Source organism: Protopterus annectens, chromosome 10.part0 (assembly GCF_019279795.1).
Source record: "Protopterus annectens isolate FY-2018-M chromosome 10.part0, PAN1.0, whole genome shotgun sequence".
Lineage (NCBI taxonomy): Eukaryota > Metazoa > Chordata > Ceratodontiformes > Protopteridae > Protopterus > Protopterus annectens.
Genome location: NC_056744.1, coordinates 715,912,214 through 715,933,152, shown reverse-complemented (window position 1 = coordinate 715,933,152; position 20,939 = coordinate 715,912,214). Strand labels below are relative to the sequence as shown.

Below are 20,939 nucleotides of genomic sequence, written 5' to 3'. Positions count from 1 at the left end.
TGGTAAGTGTAACACAACTGTATTAAGTTCATCATAGTCAGTATTGCAGTACTGAGTCTTGAGATTACTCCCAAAGCTACAGGTTGGGAGGTTGGCTGTCTAGAGGCCCCGGGACAGCAGGTTCTGCAAGATAATAATGACAAAGCATGCCCTAGCTGTAGATACAATGCCTAAATGGTAATGCTTGGTAAAAGTGCGGATAGAGGACCACGTGGCAGCCTCCAAAATGGCCTGAGTAGGAACATCTTTTAGGAAGGCACTGGTAGCAGACCTTGTCTAATGGAGTGGGCTGTAATGGAAGCTGTCAGTTGCTTCCCATGAGGAGCATAGCAAAAGTAATACAATTGGGGATATCCATTTGAAACAGTCTGGAGACTGATCTACCTTCTTTCCCTTCTGTGAAGGCTACTAGGAGTTGTTCTGCCCTGTCTGGGAATTTGATTCTGTTGATGTAATAACTGGTGTGTCAGTGCACATCTAGGGAATGTAGGACATGTTCAGCTTTATTTTGGGGATTAAGAAAGAAAGAAGAGTTGTGTAAACTCTTACCATAACAATAGATGTCCTTCTCTTGAATGTTGCAGTATTGCTAACAGAAGGGATCTCCTGCCTAGGAAAGCCCAACGTCTGGGCCAGTATACCAAAGCCTTTAGTACTTATAGGTGCCGTAAGTCACACGTATGCTCCCCATATAAGGCATGGGGCATAAAGGTGATGTAAGGATGCACACACACAGAAGTGAAAAAGCCCCAGGAGGAACACGATATCCTTAGGGACAAGAAAGAACATTTACATCCAAAAAAGAGAAAAGGTAGAAAAAACCCTCGGCCGGGAGGGCAAGAAAAACAGCCTAGAGCAGAAGGGGCAGGAAGGAGGGAGCGAATACTGCAACAGTGAAGAGAAGGACATCTACTGTTATGGTAAGTTTTTACACAACTGCACTTTGTCCTTCCATATCACTGTTGCAATATTCCTAACAGAAGGGGGAGTACAAAACTCAAGAAGAAGCCTGAGAGGAGGACTGCACTGAAGAGCCAACCAGAAACCCATGCAAGATGGTCCTGGAAATAACATCCAAGTTGTAGTGCTTAGTGAAGGTATGAACTGAAGGCCAAGTAGCAGCCTCAAGGATGGAATTACTAACAAAGTCCCTTGAAAAAGACACCAGAGAAGGCAACAGCCCTGCTAGAAAGAGCATTTACAGATGAGGAAAGACATTTTCCATGAAAATAGTAATAAAAAGAAATGGCCACAGAAATCCAGGATGAGATGGTTTGCACAGAGAAAGCCAAATCCAAAGACCTTTGATGAAAAGAAGCAAAAGGCTGCTCAGATTTGCAAATATCCTTAGTTTTATCTAAATAATATCAGAGCTGTCTATGCACATCCAAGTTGTTTACAACCTTCTCACTGGCAGACTATGGAGAAGAAAAAAGGAAGGATGATGAATAGACTGATTAAGAGACAACTGACTAACCACCTTGGGCATAAAAGAAGGATTAGTATGAAGGGACACCCTGTCTCTGTGAAAAACTAAAATGAAGGAACAGTCATAAGAGTATGAAGTTCAGACACTCTCTTAGCTGAAGTGAGGGCTAAAAAACTGTCTTCCAAGTACTATGTTATAAGGAAGTTGAAGGAGCAGGCTCAAAAGGACCCGGAGTCAATTTTTCAACAACAAAATTGAGATTCTAGGAAGGCAAAATTGGCTTCCTGGGAGGTCTGATATGCAGGATGCCTTTAAGAAATTGCTTGACCTCAAATCTAGAGGCCAGAGGAGGAGCCAAGTGCATATAAGCAGACATTGCTTAGCTGTGAGCTTTAAATGGAGAACATGCTAACCCAGCATAAAATAGGTCACACAAATAAGGGAGAACCATAAGGAACCTGCAGAGATGAGGGTTCCTGGTTTTGAGACAGGCGTCAGACAGGAAATCTTTTCCATTTGGACAAATATGGTTTCCTGGCCTCATGCAGGACCCAAAACACCTCCTCAGAAAAAGGGTGCCTAAAAGGGATTAAAACCCTATCATCCACAGCTTTAGTTGAAGAGTGAGGATAAATAAGAGAGTCCTTGTCTTGTGTGTGAAGGTCCATTTGCTGCAGTAACTTGTGGTGATTGCCCCTGACCAAGTGAGAAAGAAAGGGGAACCAGTACAGTCTGGGCCAAAAGGCAGCCACTAGCAAGATGTTGGGGACGTCTTGACTGATGTTGTGCAAGACCCTCGGAAGCTGAAGAAGTGTAGGGAGGGTATACAGAAACATCCCCTTCCAAGGAAAAGACAGGGCTTCCACTTTCCAAGCCAGAAGACTTGGGACTCTGGAACAGAATAGAGGAAATTGTCTGTTCAGTGGGGAGGCTAAAATATCTACCAGACGAATACCCCACCAGCAGACAAGATCCAGGGGACACATCTCTGTGAAGCATCCATTTGAGAGCTTGTGTGCTTGGACCTACTTTACTAGGTTGCACTCCGAGGGAATGTAAACAGAACGGAAGAGTCACTCGATACTGGACAGCTAGATCCCAGACCTCAAGAACTAGTCTTCAAAAAAGATAAGACCTTGTATCCCCTTGCTTGTTGACATACCACATCACAGTGGTGTTGTCTGTGAAAATCTTGAGTGGCCCTGGATGAAATAGGAATGAAAAGCCTGAAGAGCTAGAAGCAGGGCCTTTATCTCCTTTATGCTGATGTGGACTGGCCTCTGATGCAAAGGCCAGGGACCCTGAACCTTGACAGAGCCAAAGCAGGCCTCCCCATCCCCTGTCTGAGGCATCTGTAAAGAGCTCTTGAGTCAGGGATGGGGCTTGGAAAGGCAGCCCCGCCTAGACAGTGAGTTGATAAATTAACCACTAAAGCTAGAGCTTGAGACAAGGTGGGAAAGGGACTGGAAGTCCAGAGGGTTGCAATGCTGAAGCCACACTGACTTGAGTTACTACTGTAGCTTTCTCATATGCAGCCTGGCCAGAGGAAGCATGAGAATGGTGGAAGCCACAAACCCAAGGGCCTTGAGAAAGTCCCTGGCCATGACTGCCTTCAGAGGAAGAAGAGACTGGAAAAAGGCAATAAGAGACAGGGCCTTGAGGGCAGGCAGGGAAGCCAGCATGGGAATGGTCTGGATCCTGCAATCAAAGAAAACATGATCCTGAGAAGGGGTTAGAGCTGATTTTTGAAAGTTTATGGTGAACCCGAGACTGTGTAACAGGAAAATAGTAAACTGGAGATCTTGAAGCAGAGCCTTGGGGGAGGAAGTCTGAATGAACAGACTGTCCCAATAAGGAAAGTTCTGAACTCCTCTCATCCTACAAAAAGCAATTATAATAGCAAAGCATTTGGTGAATAACCTTGGGGTAGTACAGAGGCCAAAGGGCAAAGCAGAGAACTGAAAATGTAAGGAAGAAACAAGGAAACAAACTTTTCTTGAAAAGGGGATGGATGGGGAGATGAAGGTAGGAATCCTTGCATTCCAGAAAAAACAGAAAGGCCTACGGAAGAAGAGGAAATAAGGTTTGAAGGAGACAACATCCAAAAGGAAGGAATCTTGAGAAGGGTATTGAGCTGGGAAAGGTCCTGAATTGGTCTCCAAGTGCCCTCCTTCCTAGGAACCAGAAACATTCTGTAGTAAAAAGCCCTCTCTTCCTGGGCTGGGGGTATGGCTTGAATGGCGCCCTGGACCAAAAGAGAATGAAGCACCTCTAGGAAAAAATGAAATTACTCCCCAGTTGGTTTTGGGATGCCCAAAAGGGAGGAAGGGATTTCCAAACCATGTAACACCCCTGGCAGATAACAGACAGAACCCAATAGTGTACTGTTACTCAACCAGTTTGGAAGGGACAGGGAAAGATGAAAGGATAAAGGGACCTGGCTGAAGGAAAGGGGAAGCAAACTGTCAAACAGAATCCAGCTTGCTTTGTAAGGCAGGTTTCCAGGAAGTAGGTATTTGAGTAGACTTAAGAGGAGGCATATGTCTAGATCCCTTTCTACCCATGGGCACAGGGTGATGAATACCTTTAAAACTTTGGAAAAGGAGAAACAAAAATATGTTTTTTTTTAAATTCCTGCAAGGCCTTCCCCTTACTCCTGAAGAGACTTGAAAAGTTCAGCAGCAGCAGCACCAAAAAGATTTTTATTATCCAAAGGAGTATCCAACAATTTGACCTTAATGTCAGCAGGCAAAGCCTGAAGATGAAGCAATGAGTAACACCTCATGACAGAACCAAATGCAGCAGCCCTGGAGAAAGCATCACCAGCATCATTACTGTACTTAATGGATTGACAGGTAACTTGCGAGGTGAATCCCAACAAGGAAATGGCAGACGCATTCCCCTCAGTGGGAGATCAGACATTACTTAAGAAACCTGAGAAAGGAGGGCCAAAACATACCTAGTCATATAAGTCTGGTAGTTAATGGCCCTAAAAGATAAGGTGGCTTCAGTATAAACCTTACTGGCCAACCTCTCCCTGTCCCTACTGTCCTTGTCTGAAGGCAGCAACTTGGTAGAGGTCAAAAGCTTGGAGGGTTTTCTGGAAGAGACAGGCAGTACAAAAGGATCAGCCGAAAGGCATTTATACAAAAACTTACATTCATCAGGCACCTTGTAAAACCTGTCAGGTTTCCTGGGAGCTGAGGGCTGAGAATCAGCGGCCATAGAAGCTACTTTGAAGGTATTCAGGAGGGCAGCTAAACAGTGGGAACTGCAGAAGGTTTGGAAGACGCCATCTGAAGGAGCATATAATACCTCTTCTGGATATCAGAAACTTGAGAGCAATCCCACTTAAAGAATTCCATCCTACAGGTAACAATGTCCACAAAAGAGAGTTCCTCCAAAGGAGAATCTGGACTAATGGAATCCTCTTCCTCTGAACCACAATCCAAGGGGGAAGAGATTTGGGAATAGTAAGCTAAGGACTCTTCTCCAGAGTCCTGTTCCACATCAGAGGAATCTAGTTCCTTAGATCTTTTAAAAGGAGTCGAAGACTGGGAGGGGTAGGCACAGACACCCCTTGAGTTGGATTTAAAGCCATTAAATCATTAAACAATCCTCGAGTTAAAATCCTGCCATTTGAGTTGGGGATCCTTAACTGCAGGGGAAGATGCTTGGTTTTCTGTTTCTTTTTCTGCAGTACGTCCACAAGAAACACCCTAAGAGGGTCAGACACAGACACTCCATACACATAGTAGGGATCTCCTCCATCACTAAAGTCTGTGGAATCCCCCTCGGTCCCTCGGATATAATCATAAAAACAAAAAGCAAAGGCCGAGCCCAAAGGACAACACCACAGCCGAACTTAATATTGCAACCATATTTAATACGATGTTAGCGCTTTCATTTTTAAACTTTAAAAACGAAAGTGCTAACATCGTATCAAATGTGGTTTTAATATTACGTTCGGCTGTGATGTTGTCCTTTGTGCTTGGCCTTTGCTTTTTTTTTTATATTTAGTTTTTATTTTCTGGGTTTTTTTTGGAGTTTGCCCTCAGATATAATCAACCAAGGTTCTCCCTCAATGTCTAGAGCAGACACTTGTAAAGCTTCCAAGGATGTAGACAGGGGTGGGATTAATGCTGGCCTCTGACAGAGTCATGGCAGAGGAATCAGAAGCAACCACCAGCTTTCACTAGACTTGAGATAGACATCTAGGGGGGGGGGGGGTTGTATAGCAGCTGTATCAGGCCTAAGATTTTTGGTCTTTTTCTAGGTAGACAGCTGACCCTCAAGATGGGAAGACTCCTCCATAGCACCTTGAGCCAACAGCTTAAGAATCTGATTTTCAAGGTAAATAGATAAGGAGGAGACATGACTTTATAGGATATTCGGGACAAAAGTTTGGCAGACAGAACATTGCGTATGGTTATGGGAAGCACCCCAAAAAAACAGGACCTGGTTGTAATGGTATTTATGGAGAATCTGCCTCCCACACTGAAATTTTCCCTTTCTGGATGACATGAAACCAATCAATACTGAAGAAAAAGATGAAAAGGGCAAACCCAAGGGTGCAGTTATCTGAAAAAATGGCTCCGTAACCATCACAGAACAAAAGCACACAGAATGACATTCAATGATGACATTTGGACTGGTGCCAAAGAAGCTCCGAGCTTATGCATCCATACACAACTTTTATGCCCTATGCCTTGCATGAGGAGTGCAAGTGTGACATACAGAGCCTGTAAGTACTAAAGGCTTTGCTATACTTCACAGATGTTAGGCTATCCTTTGTGGAGATCCCTTCTGTTTGGAATACTGCAACAGTGATATGGAAAGGACATCATCTGTATATGAACAGCTTGATTTAATGAGAGCTCTACTACTACCTTGGGCATGAAAAAGTAATTAGTTCTAAAAGTAACTCTGTCTCTGTGAAAGACAATGAAGGGTTCTATGCACATCAGGCCTGGTAGTTCTGAGACCCCACTTGGCTGAAGTGATTACTATCAACAGGGTGGTTTTCCAGGTGGGTATCTTCAGTGGAGCAGAAGCTGATGGCTCAAATGGTGGTAGGGCAAGCTTTTCCAGAACATCGTTCAGGTCCCAAGAGGGAAAAGGATTTCTCTGGGATGGTCTCAGGTGTATAACCCCTTTTAAGAACTGCTTCAGGTGGGGGTGAGAACAGATTGGGAGAGCAGGGAAGTAAGGCAGAGATGGCAAAAGCATGTACCTTAATACTAGTATAAGGTGGACCCTGGTGAAACAGCCATGAAAGGTATTTCAACACTAGGTTCATTACAGCATGAGGTGGCATCAGACCCTTGGCTTGGCACCTAATGGAATACCTTTTCTACTTGGACAAGTATGATTTTCTGGTACTTGATTTTCAAGCCACTCTCAAGATAGACATCACTTCATTGGAATAGTTTGCATTGTTTGCCATTAAAATCCAATCCTACATTTTGAGCATGTTCAGGTGTGGATGTATGACAAATGCTTTTAGCTAGGAGAGTAGATCTATTGCATGGGGAAAAGAGTGATATCTCCCCTCACTGAGGGTCCAAAGGGAGAGAGAACCAGTGCTGCCTTGTCCAGAAGGGGGCTGTGAGAATCATGCTTGGTCTGTCTGATCTGACTTTTAGCAGTACCCTGGGGATCAAAGGTAATGGTAGAAAGGCATATAGAAATAGAGTCCATTTGAAGAAGGTGTCCTCTCTCCATGTCCCTGTCTGTCAGGCTCTTGAGCAGAACCTTTGTAGTTGTCAATTCTGATGACAGGTATCTATACTGAGCATCTTTAATGGGGCATTCCCACTGGTGGGTGAGGTCCATAAAAATCTCTCTGTCTTTCTTCAGCATCCATTTGTTGGTGTCCAGAATGTCCCTGCTCAGTGAGTCTGCTATGGTGTTGTTCTGGCTCAGAATGTAGGATGTTGTTAGTGTCAGCTGCAATTCTCATGCCATCAGCCAAGTGTTCATTGCTAGACTTGCACAGGGATTAAGAAAGAGTCTCCCCCCTGGTTTTTGTATAACATACCTGTGGTGTTGTCTGTCCAAATGTGCAGAGTTCCTGGGGTTATTATGCTCTGAAATTCTTTCATAGCTAGAAACAATGTCATAATTTCATTCTCGCTTATGTGCAGTTTCCTTTGTTCTTGGGTCCAGATTCCTTGCACATTCAGCTGTCCTAAGTGTGCTCCCCAGGCTGCATCTGAACTGTCTAATGTGATGATTTTGTCTGTCTCTGGTAAGTAGAAGTTTGCCCCAGAGTTCTGCAGAATGGTGTTCTTCCACCAAAGTAGTTAATTTTTCAGGCAGTGGAGAAGAGGTACCAATGTTTCCAGGGATTGAGAATGTTGTTCCCAAGTATATTTTAGGAACCACTGCAGTTTTCTCATGTGCAGCCATGCAAGAGTGATCACTACGTTGCAGGATGCCATATATCCCAAGGGCTTTAAGTACTTCCTTGCAGATGTCTGCCTTAAGACTAGGCTGTGTAAATAGCTGGTCAGGAAGGTAACCTTGTATTGGAGCAGGAAGGCCTTCTGTTGTACTAAATCTACCATGCACCCAGAAAGAGAATTCTTGTCTCTGGCTGACTTTGGGACTTGAGGAAGTTGACAATACAGCCCACCCTCTGAAAGCAGTCCATCATTTCTTGCAAGGTTGCTGAAATTCCAGGATGGATTCTGCCTGGATGAGCCCGTCGTCTAGGTAGGGGTAAATGCGTACCCCTAAGGTTCTGCAATGGGCTAAATCTGGAGCTAGGCATTTGATGAAAACTCAGAAAGCAATGAATAAACTAAATAGCAAAACAGAAAATTGGTAGTTTAATCCAGCTACCATAAACTGTAGGTTATTTTCTGCACTCATTGGCTATTGGTACATGAAGGTAGGCATCCTTCAAGACTAGGTTGACCATATAGGTTCCTTGAAAGATAATGGGTAATTTTTTTTAGGGTTAACATCTTGAGTTTTGGAATGTTTAGAAACTTGTTCAACTTTGACAAGTCCAAGATTGGTCTCCAGATGCCTTCCTTTATTGGGACCAGAAAAACCTTTATCCTCTTCTACTGCTGGAAAAGACTGAATGGACCCTTGTTCAAAAGTTCTGCTAGGATGGGGGGAGGGTTCCTTTTGTCCTATGGAGGCTTTGGTATGCCTAGGAAGGGGGGGGGGTTGTAGAGGGGTTTACAATGAACTGAATGAAGCAGCCTTTTTCTAAGGCTACGTAAGACCCAGTGGTCTCCTCTGATGAGTTTCCACTGCTGCAGTAAAGAAGAAAGTCTCACTGCTAGATGAGGGGGGTAAAGATGTTGTAGTCACACACACTCTCTAAGGGGGAATAGGGCCCTTTAGATCCCTGTGGCCTAGAGCACTGTTTAAAGTGGAACTTTCTACTCTGTGTTTCTCTCTTGTTATGTCTCCCCTTTTCTTTCTTTTAGGCAGCAGCCAAGATTTAAAAGGGTAATCTCTGTGATATAAGGGTGTGGGAGACAAATTGTTAACAATTTTGATTTGTTTCCCTTTTTTCTAAGTTCTCAAAAATGTTTTTCTGCAGAGAGACCAAAGAGGAAATCCTTATCTAGTGGGACAGACCTCAGCAAGAGGTGCCTATGAGTTACAGATCCCAGTGCAGCTGCCCTACACAATGTATCCAGTGCATCACAGCCACATTTAAGTGAGTGTCTTTACACATGGAGTGCTGATCTAGCTGTCTCCTGAATGTGTCCCTGTAGACTCTTGTCTGCAATGCCTACTAATTTAACAATGATTTGTTTTTGTAAGGACGACAAATACTTTAACATGTGGAACTGACAGTTAACAGCCCTCATAGCTAGGGTAGCAGATGTGTAGTCCTTCTTCCTAAATCTAAAAATCTGCTTTCTCTGTCATCTGGTCGAGGTGCCTGGCTGTAACCTTAGTAGTACCCTTGGAGGATTCAGTAAAGACAACTGAGGGATCTGACTGTGGGTTCTTGCAAACGTGCTTGTAAGTATCAAGCACTCTATAAAAATCTTCTGTCTTTCTAGGAGATGGCAGATCAGTCAGAGTGTTGAGATACTGAAAGATCTGAGGCATCCGTTGCTTCCAACTAACTATAAGTGCCTGTTTTTGCTCTTATATCGCACTTTTAATTTGCATTTGCATTTTGTCTGATTGAATTGTCTGAACTGTTTTTGCCACATTTTACTGTATACTGTACAAATTCAGTTGTAGCATACCCCAGTTCTAGGTTTGCTGTTTCTGGGTCTGTTTTGTAATGTATGAGCATCAAACTCAAGTCATCTTTGTTGATGAAGGCCCTTCTGCATTCTTGTGGGAGGAGTGTGCAGTCTGGGTCCCATCTAATCGAAGGTGATTGGACTAGAATTCAGAGAGAGCATCCTTATTGGCTAGTTTGAGTTAGAGTTATTTCTCGTTTTATTTAAGCCCTGCATTTACGATTGAGTGCAGTGCACCACTGTGCACTACAGCTTAGAGGTGGTTACCGTTGTTGGTTATAGACGCAAATGTTTTACTTGTTAAATTTTTCCTTATCACTTTGCTTGTAGTCCTCCAGAGGTTGTTCACTGCCCTACTCTACTGTCAGGTGGAACACTAAGCCTAGCCTCGGAAGTAACACACCACCTCTCACCCACAAGCCATTCCTAAGTGCGATCTCTTTTCCTGACCATATAAATTTACCTAGCATTATGGATGGACAATTTCCTACAGTTTTTCCTGCCAACTTGGTTGACATGGGCATCCTGAAGCAGTGCAGCAACTGCCTCATGTTCGCTGAGAACCCTCTTCTCCTAGTCCGCACAAACTCAACTTGTGAGAGATGCAACTATATTAGAACCTTGAATACATGCTCTCTCACACACCAGTCAGTACATATGACAATGAGCGGGTTTGTCAGCATGCACACCTCACCTCCTACTCCAACCAAACCCAAATCACACATACCAACCAGAAACATAACTAAACACCAGAGACCTCTCAAACAGAAACACAAGCATGTTACACATAATACTTCCTCTGCAGAACACAATACACAATAGGTCACGTGCCAGTAACTCACCTGTCAAGCCCTTAAGGTAAAACACAAAACCAAACATATTAGTCATAGGTGATTCCATCATTAGACACACAGATGTCCCTCTCACCAGGCTGGATAAGGAAAAGGTCATTGTCAGCTGTCAGTCAAGTGCCAGGATCTGCCATATCACACACGCTCTGAAGACTTTCAACAATAGGCACTGTTATGACACTGTCATAGTCCATGTTGGTATGAACGACTTGACACATATCTCTCTGGACTACATGAAGAGAGGCATGACAGAGCTTTCGGACTCTGTGTCTCAGGCAGGTATGTCCCTAGCCTTAAGCAGCATTTTACCTTTAACTAGGATGATACCTCAATACAAACAGAAAGTGAGTGACTTCAATAATTGGCTTAGTTTCTGGTGTCTATTCTAAGGGGACCCAGTATCCGTCAGCCTAGGATAACATAATCAACAGACCTCGATACTTTGCAAGAGATGTGGCAAAGGCTCTTGCCATCCCCATAGTGCCTTTTTAGCCAGTGTCTCAAGGACAAAATTCCAGACATAAAAACTCCATCTAAAAATAACCTCAAGGTCATGCCGCTAAACGCTAGGAGTCTTAACATGAAACTGTACTCACTGGCAGCAGTCCTCACCTTGGAAGACACAAACATTTGTGCAGTCACAGAGACCTGGTTCAAGACTGTGGACAGCACCCCAGCCATACCAGGTTGCACCTCCTTCCACATGTTAGACCACAAACTGAAGGTGTGAAAACTAAAGGAGGCAGTGTATCTATATTCATTAAAGATAAATACACCTCCAGATACTTCAGTTGCAATTAACTGCTGGTAGGACACCTATTCAAGTCATCGCCAGATACAGGACCCCCTCCATAAATCAGGACACATACTCTGCCTATTTGGATCTACTTCAGTCTAACAAGATGCATTTGAACACCATGGTTTTGGGCAACTTTAACTACCCATCCACTGACTGGGTAAATTACTCATGCTCTAACTCACTTTCCAAAAGGTTCCTCAACTTTGTTAACTCCAGTGAACTGGACCAGCTGATTGACACCCCCACAAGGGGTGCCAAAATCCTGAATCTGGTGCTTACCAATATGGAGACTACTTTAGTACCCCCACTGTGAGGTCTTCCCTGGTGAGATCTGATGACAAATTACCCCCTCCCCCAGCAGCAACTAAACTAAAAAAAAAACTTCTCCAAAGCAGATTATAACCTCTTACAGGATGGTATAAACAGCTTCACTGCACCTCACCCATCACACAGAACTGGCAATTGTGCCAAGTTCTACACATGTATAACTGCAAAAGAAGAAAAAGCCACAGGGCACAGAAAGTACGACAAAAACTACAACCAATATGCAAACAATGTACACGAAAGATGCCAAAAACGATAAATAAATGCTTTCATTTATTAATGGTAAACTTCATCTTTTTCTTCTTTTGGTGTTTACTCTGTTTCATTTTTTTACCTGTACAACTGCACTGACTCAGCCATGCCTGATGGGAACAAAACAACCTCCTCAAGGAAGAACAAACCTGCCTAGTGGACACCTGCTATTAACAGGCTTTACAATAAGAGGAAGAAATTGCTGTCTAAGAGTAAGAGGGAGCAAGCCCTAAATTATAAACTCTCCCTCCTCAGCTTAAACAAGCAAATAACACTTCTTGTGAAGTCCTCCATAGCAAACTACAAATCCAAATTAGCTTCCTCAACTAAGGACAAACATAACACGTTCTTTATTTACATCTGTAACCTAAAAGGAAAGGCCTAGATTTGTGTCGAACTGGTAGTTAATGATACCACATATACTGAAGCCTGTGGACATAGCTAACCTGTTGGCCGACAGGTTCTGAGAAAACTTCATTTCCCTGTCCCCGCCACATGTACCCCATGACATCCCTACCACCTGTCTCCCTACCTTGCATCTCTAAAGAGCAGGTCATAAACACCCTCTCTAAGGCCAAAAACACAGCATCTATGGGACCTGATAACATCCCAGGCTGCATCCTACATGGGCTCCAACAAGAATTAGGAACACCACTGGGTACTCTTTTCAGTCATAGTCTAAGCACTGGCTTCATCTCAGCTGAATGGAAAATGGCTACCGTTATTCCCTTACACAAAGGTGGTGCTTCCACTGATCCCGGGAACCACAGACCTATTAGCCTGACTAGCCTTATCTGCAAGGCCATGGAGAGAATCATCATGGACCTTACAAAAAAAATTATAGGTAATCTGCAAACAGTTGCCCCTACTCAGTTTAGATTCGTCAAAGGGAGATCATGCCTTTTAAACCTGGTGGACTTCGAGACAGTTATCAAGGCCCTGGACGAAGGAAAAGGTGGTCTAACAGCCTGCCTAGACTTAGCTGAAAGCGTTTGAAACTATCCCCCACTCAGGCATCATTGACAAACTCACCCAGCTATGTATTGACCCTTATATCATTAGATGGGTTACTAACTGGATCAGTGATAGAACCCATATAGTCAAAGTAAGGAAATCCACCTACAACAGCAGACCTGTAACCAGTGGTGTTCCACAGGGATAAGTCCTGGGACCTCTCCTGCTTGGAATCTACTTCTCTAAAGCACAAGCAAAAACTAAAGGTCTGTGGCTGACAAAGTTTGCTGATGACTGCAAACTGGGAGTGGTCATAGATTCTCCAAATGATGTCAACATCCTACAAGAGGGTCTTACACAAAAAAAAGGCCAACCTAATCATGGTTGCAAAAGGGATTCTGTCTTCCATATCATCCTTCTCCTTCATTTTTATATCCTTGCATTTTTTGGGGTAAGGGAGCAGGTAGCAAGGAATTCTACCTGATGCTTAAGGGTTTTGGAATGAAACCTAGCACAATCCTAACGACTAGAAATGTAATGCCTAGGCCCCAAACAGAAGAAACAAAAAGAATGGAAGTCTTTATGCAGGATTTGCTTCCCACACTTCAAGCATTTATTGACTATTTAAACATTAATTAAATGGAAAAAGACACAACAAAATATTTATCTGAAAGCAGTTTGTAGGAACTCTGGAAAAATAAGCAAACTGATGGACTATGAGGGTTAACTAAAACACAGTAGTGCATCGAACTGCACAGCTAGAAAGAACTGAAGACGGAGCCAACAGATGCCCATCACATATCCTGTGGTCCAAAAGTCAGCCCTTGGATGTTGTTGGCTAAGAATGATGTAAAGACTCTGTGAGTCAGGTCAGTCATGGGCTTCTGTATGGCACTGACTACAAAGCATAAAGTAGCTGGTTCAACCAGCATCCTGGACCAGTACTATGTGCCCCACACCCTGATAAAAAAAAAAAGGATTTTCCTTCTACTGGCACACCAACCAGGAGGCCACATGCACAACATGCCTCCCTGTTTCTGCCCCAGCATTCAGTATAAGGAGGACAATGCAGAAGATGACTAATGTGGTGTGATACAAATAAATTATTTAAGAAAGGTAAGCAATTTCTTTCTTAACTAATGCAATTGTATAATAGCAATAATCCACTCTTGTTTGTTAGTATATCATTGATTTACCCAAAGTTGGATTTGTTTAATCACTCAGTCTTTACCCTCATGATCAAACCACAGCAACCATGGGTAAATCTTGATATACCCACACACAGCCATGGATGACTGCTTTAATATACAAGAATAATAGACAAAGATCCTAAATACAAAATATATGCAAATGCATCACTCATAACGTGTGTGTAAATATTGAACATAAAATGTGAATATAGTATTATTAAGAACAAAACCCCTTAAAACATTGATATTTAGGACGGTAGTGGACACTATGACGAGATACAGAATTATGAAATAAAAGTACTAGTTGTTGCAGTCAGACTGTTAAGTAGCGAAATGTGAAGCGTTATTGAGTACTGGAAAGAAGTCAAGTGGTAAGATTTTTATGAAGGGAAGAAGTTACACTTTGTACTATTGGAGTTAAGGGAGCTAATCTGAATAAAGAAACTGTGGGTGGTAACCCAATAGCTAATTATTTCATTCAGATTTGAATAATATTGATTTCTTTTTCAAAGATAAAACTGGTCACATTTAAAAACTCAGAAAAAAAAAACAGGAACAATATTTTTCCCACTTTCTAATAAATGTCTTTCTGGTTACTGCAAGTACACAACGAAGAAGTTGTAATCAATCTTTCTTAACACATATGATATCTGTTTTGTTACTTTGAATTATTTTGAATGCACCTGAGCACAGAGCTTGAACAAAGGATTGCAGTTTATTTAAATGAAGCAGATCAATACAATAACTGCCTTCAAGGGCACCTGTGTTCTTGTTTTCATTGAAAGCGTATGGAGCATCACTGCACCAAACAGTATGAAATCATCTAAAACTGATCTAAAATGTATTCTTATTTCACTGTAAGTGCAAGATGCACTCTACCAGTAGCAAACAAACATTCTTTCACGGGTGTATTTTTTTCTCCTGCAAATCCTGTTGTGGACAACTTGTATTAGTAACGTACAACAGATAACATGCACTGCACTCCGGTATCTATTATTTTATTGTTCCCGTAAATATCTTGACACACTGAGTTGCTAAATTCAGTATAAAACTGTGATGATTTAAATGGAAAGTTTGGTAAACAGAAAGGTAGGTAAAAGCACTTCAAACTTCTGTGTTTGCTTAACTGGGAAGTCAGTGTTCAGCTTAGAAAAGAAAAGCCACTGTAGAAAAAGCTTACAAATGAAAAACTGTAAGTAGCAGAATTGTTAGCAAAAATACAGCCGGCATGTATAATGTTATTTTACTATAACTCTAAATTAATTTTTACAAGATAATTTCTAATGTTTACTGGCTTTAAATATTATGCTGCGGTGGTGGTGCTGCGGTAGCGTTGTCGCCTCACAGTAAGATGTTGTCCTGTTCGATTCTCAGCTACAGCGTCTTCTATGTGGACACATGCATGAAGGGGCGTACCTTCATTGAAGGTTGTGCGTCAGAGCTGGCAACTCGGCACGTAAAAATCTACTGCCAATCATTAGCAGACCGGAGTTCCGCTGTGGCGACCCCTAACCGGGAAAAGCCGAACGACACAACAACAACTGGCTTTAAATATTATAAAAGTAAAAGTATGTTAATTTCTGTAATATCTTTTTTTGCACATTCAGCAAAACACTGCTTATGTGGGAAATATGCCAATACTGAATATTCTGCTTTCTACATATTAAGAACTTGACATTACATTGATTTGATCAGCCCCAGTTTAATTTCATTTATATGGCAGCTTCAAGTGATCACATCAATGAACTGGTACTTTCTTTTCTTCTTACCAAAAGCAGGTCTAGTACTTAAAAAAGCAAAATCACACAAGTGCACCATGCTCTATTCTCAATTTCAGCAAGTTATTGATAAAGAAAGACTTTTAAGCACTCAAGTCTCAGCCTAACTAGTGTGAACATTTGCCATTCACAATGAGGCACACCTAAGCAGATTTTATGTGATGAAAGTAAGTTTTCAGAGATGAAATTGTGTTACTAGTGGAAGGGGTTGCATCACTTACCTCCAGTATCTGATCTCCTGCCCACAATCTTCCATCTCTGGCAGCAGCACCCTCTTCATACACTTCATGGATTACTATAGCATCCTACAAATATATTATTGTGGTTAGACATCAGTGTTTTTGGGAGGATATGATGGGTAATAATATACATTCAATAATATGCACTCTCACAATCTTTGACTTTTGCCAGGAGTGTCAACAAACTGTATCACACAACTACTGATTTTTAGTAGGTAGTTCACTTTCACCATCACCTGTGTGAAAAAAATACCCTGAACCTCAATGTATTTTTCTCTTAAATTAAAATATGTTTGCAGGAGTTACTTATCCCCATCAGTCACTGATGTTTGAAGGTAACTAGAATGCCATATTTTAAGGACATGCTGCCTTTACTACACTGCTTTAAACGATCTATAATCAGCAACCTTTCCTTTCATACCCACTTCAGCAGCAAAAGAATGTTTCATTTAATGACATGTGAACTGACTGTACAGACAGCTTTCTTTCCTATGCAGCTAAGTAAACAATTCTGGCAACAGTGTATGTATACAAAGAATTTTTGCAGGATGGTATGTCACACAATTCCAATACAAAAGGATACAGATTTCCAACAACCTAAAAGCAATGATTGCACATGGAAGAAAATAAGATTCTGCATGACTACTCAGACTGTCCAATCATAAGGTATACGAGACCAAGACAGCTTTTTAGTTCCATTTTTCTCAACCTTAATGCCAGAGGGAGGTCACATAATATGTCTACTGGGGCATCTTGAATGCAGGAGTCAGTCAAAGACAGCTACATCCCTCTGATTGCTTTTGATATGAAGCAAGGAGCTGAGAAAAATGTAAGAATATATTTCAGTAAAACTTTGAAATACCTTGACAAAATTTAACACGCATTTCATATGTAACACCTGGTTAATCCAGGTTTACTTTTGTTTCCTACACATGCCAATTGGTTTTTATGATGTTTTCCGTCTGGGGTACCTGTCATGTGTTAAGAGTGATCTAGCTGTTTCTGGCATGCATAATTATGGTTGTCAAAATTCAAATGTTACTCTGCTGTGCAGAAGAAGAGCAGCACTGCATAACCCAAAAGTGATGGGATTTTAAAGCTCCACCTTCATATTGTTCACAGTACAGGTAAAGATCCATGTAATCTCTGGTACCTATACCTTTACTCTTCAATTTACCTGCAAAATATGCATTTCATACCATTCTCCCTTACTACAGCTAATCAGCTTTTTTAAAGAATAAAGCAGCAGTAAACTTGAAAAAAATTAGCTCAAATGAAAACAATGTGCAACCACGCAGGATGTCTTCTGTTCTGAGCACTATGGCTTAGTTTTAATTTCATAATTTACTTCTAACAAGTTTTTAATAACATACACTCACTTAAAAGGCAAACCTCAAAGCGCTTAGAAAAAGTATCCACATCACTAACATATAAACTGCTTTTGGCTAAACATCTAGAGCTATATGGAGCAATTCTCCAAAGGAGCACATTTTAAATATAATCATACTAGCTCCAAATAGATTTAGTCAGTAATAGTATAGCATTCACACACAAGCTTGGATGGCATGGTCATCCAGACAAAGGGAAAGAAGTGAGACAGAGAGCGAGTAAAATGCACCTTTTGCATAAAGCTTCTTTTCACGTCAACTGACACTGAGTACATATCTGTTACATCTGAGATTCAAAGACCTTCTGCAGTTCATATAGGTGTACACAAGGCTAATGACCACAATGGGGTCTTTATAAGCCTAACCATGCATCCCCACTGTATCATACAAGTGTTTTGAAACTTAGATGTTATTTTAAGGGCTATATATAATCCAGGATATGATTTCCAAGCTATCTCTATCCATTAGAGACATAGGTGCTAGATCTGGGGTGAATTTCCGATTTCCCATCTATTGGTTCAGTTTACTCTTGACTAGGGTTATGGAAGAACTCTGCTTCACATGAATGGGAAGCCTGTTCCAGAGGAAGGGAATTATCGGACACACATAACAGTACATCCAGCATATTCTAATTACGTCATAAGCACAGTTCAATTCTCTAGATGGAATAGTTTTGATGCTAATGGTTTTGTGAATGCGCAAAAATTCCATCAGAGCAGTATCCAAGGATGTTTTGTATGCCAGGCACAGATCCCCTCTCAATAATCTGTAGGAAACTAAATACAGAGATAGGGCCTTGAAGTGATCTGCATACAAAATGTTATTTATACACTGTATTCTTTTTGTGAGGAATCTCTGTGGACATTTCAGTTGCTGCATATGCCTGGTCAGGCACATTCCAAAGGGGGTGTTGTACTCAATAAGGGGTCTGATGAAGGCCAGATAGAGAGGAACGATGACCTTCTTGGATTTAAATGAAATGCCCATGCTTATAGGTTGAGCAACACAGAATGATTTCCTTACTATCTTGGACACATGTTGGTTGAAAGACAGGTTACTATCCAGACAGGTCTCCAAATCTCTGACCAGTGTGTACACTCGGAAATAGTTTCCTAGGGTGGCCAGCTTCCCAAAGGGTACTAATATGAATTTCCTGGCATTGAGTTTTAAGCTATGGCTTTAGCACAAGTAATTTATCTGTGTCAGTCCTTCTTGTAGGGTGTTAATGTCTTGGAGGGATTCTATGACTGCTCTTAGTTTGCAGTCATCTGCAAACATGGTCAGGCAGAGTCCTCTGACATTGGCTCTGGCATCTGAGTAGTAAATGCCACAAAGGAGTAGGCCTAGCACACAGCCCTGGGGAACTCCACTAGTGATTGGCCTCTTTGTGGAAGTGGTCCTCCCTATCCTAACTTCCTGGTTCCTATCTGAGACCCAGCTAGCTATCTGGCATATAACATAAGGGTTTATGCTTAATTACATGAGTTTGTTTACAATGCCTGAGTGGGTTATTGTATCAAGTGCCTTAGTCAGGTCAAGGTAGGCAGTATACACCATTCTGCTCTCACCCACTGCCTTCATGACTTTTTCAGAGAAATTCACCAGGTTTAGCAGGCATAATCGACCTCTGAAAAAGCCAAAATGTATTAGATCCAGTGTGTGAAGGTTTCATATCTCATTATTAATCACATGCCTAAGTCCTTCCATGGCTTTACATCTGAGATTAATCAGACTTATGGGTCTGTAGTTCCCAGGGTCTGTTGATGGACCACCCTTGTGCAGGCAGATGACCAGTGCAGTCCCCCATTCACACGACATCTGAGATTAGTCAGACTTATGGGTCTGTAGTTCCCAGGGTCTGTTGATGGACCACCCTTGTGCAGGCAGATGACCAGTGCAGTCCCCCATTCACACGACACACAGTCTTGTCTTGGAGGCTATGGTTAAATAGTGATTCCAGAAGTCCAGATAGGTCATGCTTCAGGTTATTTAGGCAGCATCCTGGGATATTATCAATGCAGTGTCCTTAGCCTTACAGAATGCATATAGGACTGGGGGGTATGTTTGATAGTATTACTTTGGGGGGGGGGGGTGCAGCTGAATTGAACAGCCAGAACATTTACTATATTGTCCAGTTCCGTGTAAGTGATTCTATTAATAATCAGTTCTATGTACTGGTGTGTACTGCCCATGAGGTTTCGGACACAGCTAAAGAAAGCCTTGTGGTTGTCCTTGGCTTGGGAAGTTATCTTTACCTCAGTACTGGCTTTGGTTGACTTCATTTGTCCTCTTAGCGGTTTTCTTGCTTAGCCTAATGACAGAGTTTTTATCCTGCTGGGTATCACACTTCCAAATTTTACTGATGACTTTTTATTTTCTTTTTTTGTTATACAATCTGTTTATGTTTAGATTCCACCAGGATGGGTTGTTTTTGAGTTTGGGCTTATTTTGGTAGGCGCAGCTGTCTCTATTCATCTTTTAACATTACTGTACAGGACTTCTGTGTACGATTCTGCATAGACAGCTGTGTTCTCTGTTTTTGGTGGGACTTAAATTATTTCAGGTAATCACTTAACAAAAGGTAGTTTGCCTTAGAGTAGTTACTAACTGTTACAGGGTTTACTGGGGCCATGACAATGATTTTTATTTCAGAGACAGCTTTATGGTCTGACCTTAGTAGAAAGGACACTGCACTGGGGGGGGGGGGGGGTATATGTCCGAGCAGTGTTCTCCCATATTTGTGAGTACCAGATCTAGTATGTTTGCATTCCTATTGCTGGTCCAGGTTGTGTGTGTTTACAAAGTCCAGGAATCTCTGGGTCTGCAATTTTGGGGTCATGGAGTATTTACAGAGGGATAGTTAAAATCCCCCATGAATAAGGTATTGGATGGCATAGTAACTGTCTCCAGTAGGTCTAAGTATGAGCTGTGGGTTTGAAGGTGATCTACAGCTTTCAAGGATATGATATGGGACTCTATGTTTGGTAATTTGGACATGGAGAAGCTCAAGTATGTCATCTTGCTTGACCAGTCTTGAGGTATGTTTGTTTTTGATATAGTTCAAGACCTTTTGTGAAGAATCCAAAGCAGTAAGGTGTAAACCTTCCTAGCTTGGGGAAGGCAAAAAAAGACAAAGACAGAATGTCAAGTTCTGAAGAGTGCAAATGAAAGCCCAATTCCTCAAATTATAGTCCAAGCATTAACACTTGGTGAAAGCATGGGTTGATGGCCAAATGGCCGTGGCACAAATATCTGCATATGAGGCAATACTGAAACAATCAATGGAATCTATAATACTACTAGTAGGGTTGATGTCAGTAGATTAATGCGAGTGACAAAAATATAACAAATAAAAAAAGAGGTTGAACTATGACTGAAAACTGAAATAAACAAGCTGGACAGACAAAATAAACACACACTGAGACAAGAGCAAGAAAATTTTGAAGAAAAATTATATAAAGATATTGAGCATAATAGGAAACCATTTTATAAATACATAGGATGTGG

At 41.8% G+C, this 20,939-nt stretch overlaps 1 protein-coding gene across 1 annotated transcript in view; it reads right to left on the bottom strand.

The window, feature by feature from the left end:
- PATJ (PATJ crumbs cell polarity complex component) overlaps window positions 1–20,939 on the bottom strand; it is a gene marked incomplete in the record, with an annotated part of 2,990,875 nt that overhangs the window by 460,334 nt on the left and 2,509,602 nt on the right. The window contains 1 exon segment of the mRNA XM_044085542.1: window positions 16,027–16,110. Within this exon segment, the coding sequence (XP_043941477.1) occupies window positions 16,027–16,110 (84 nt within the window).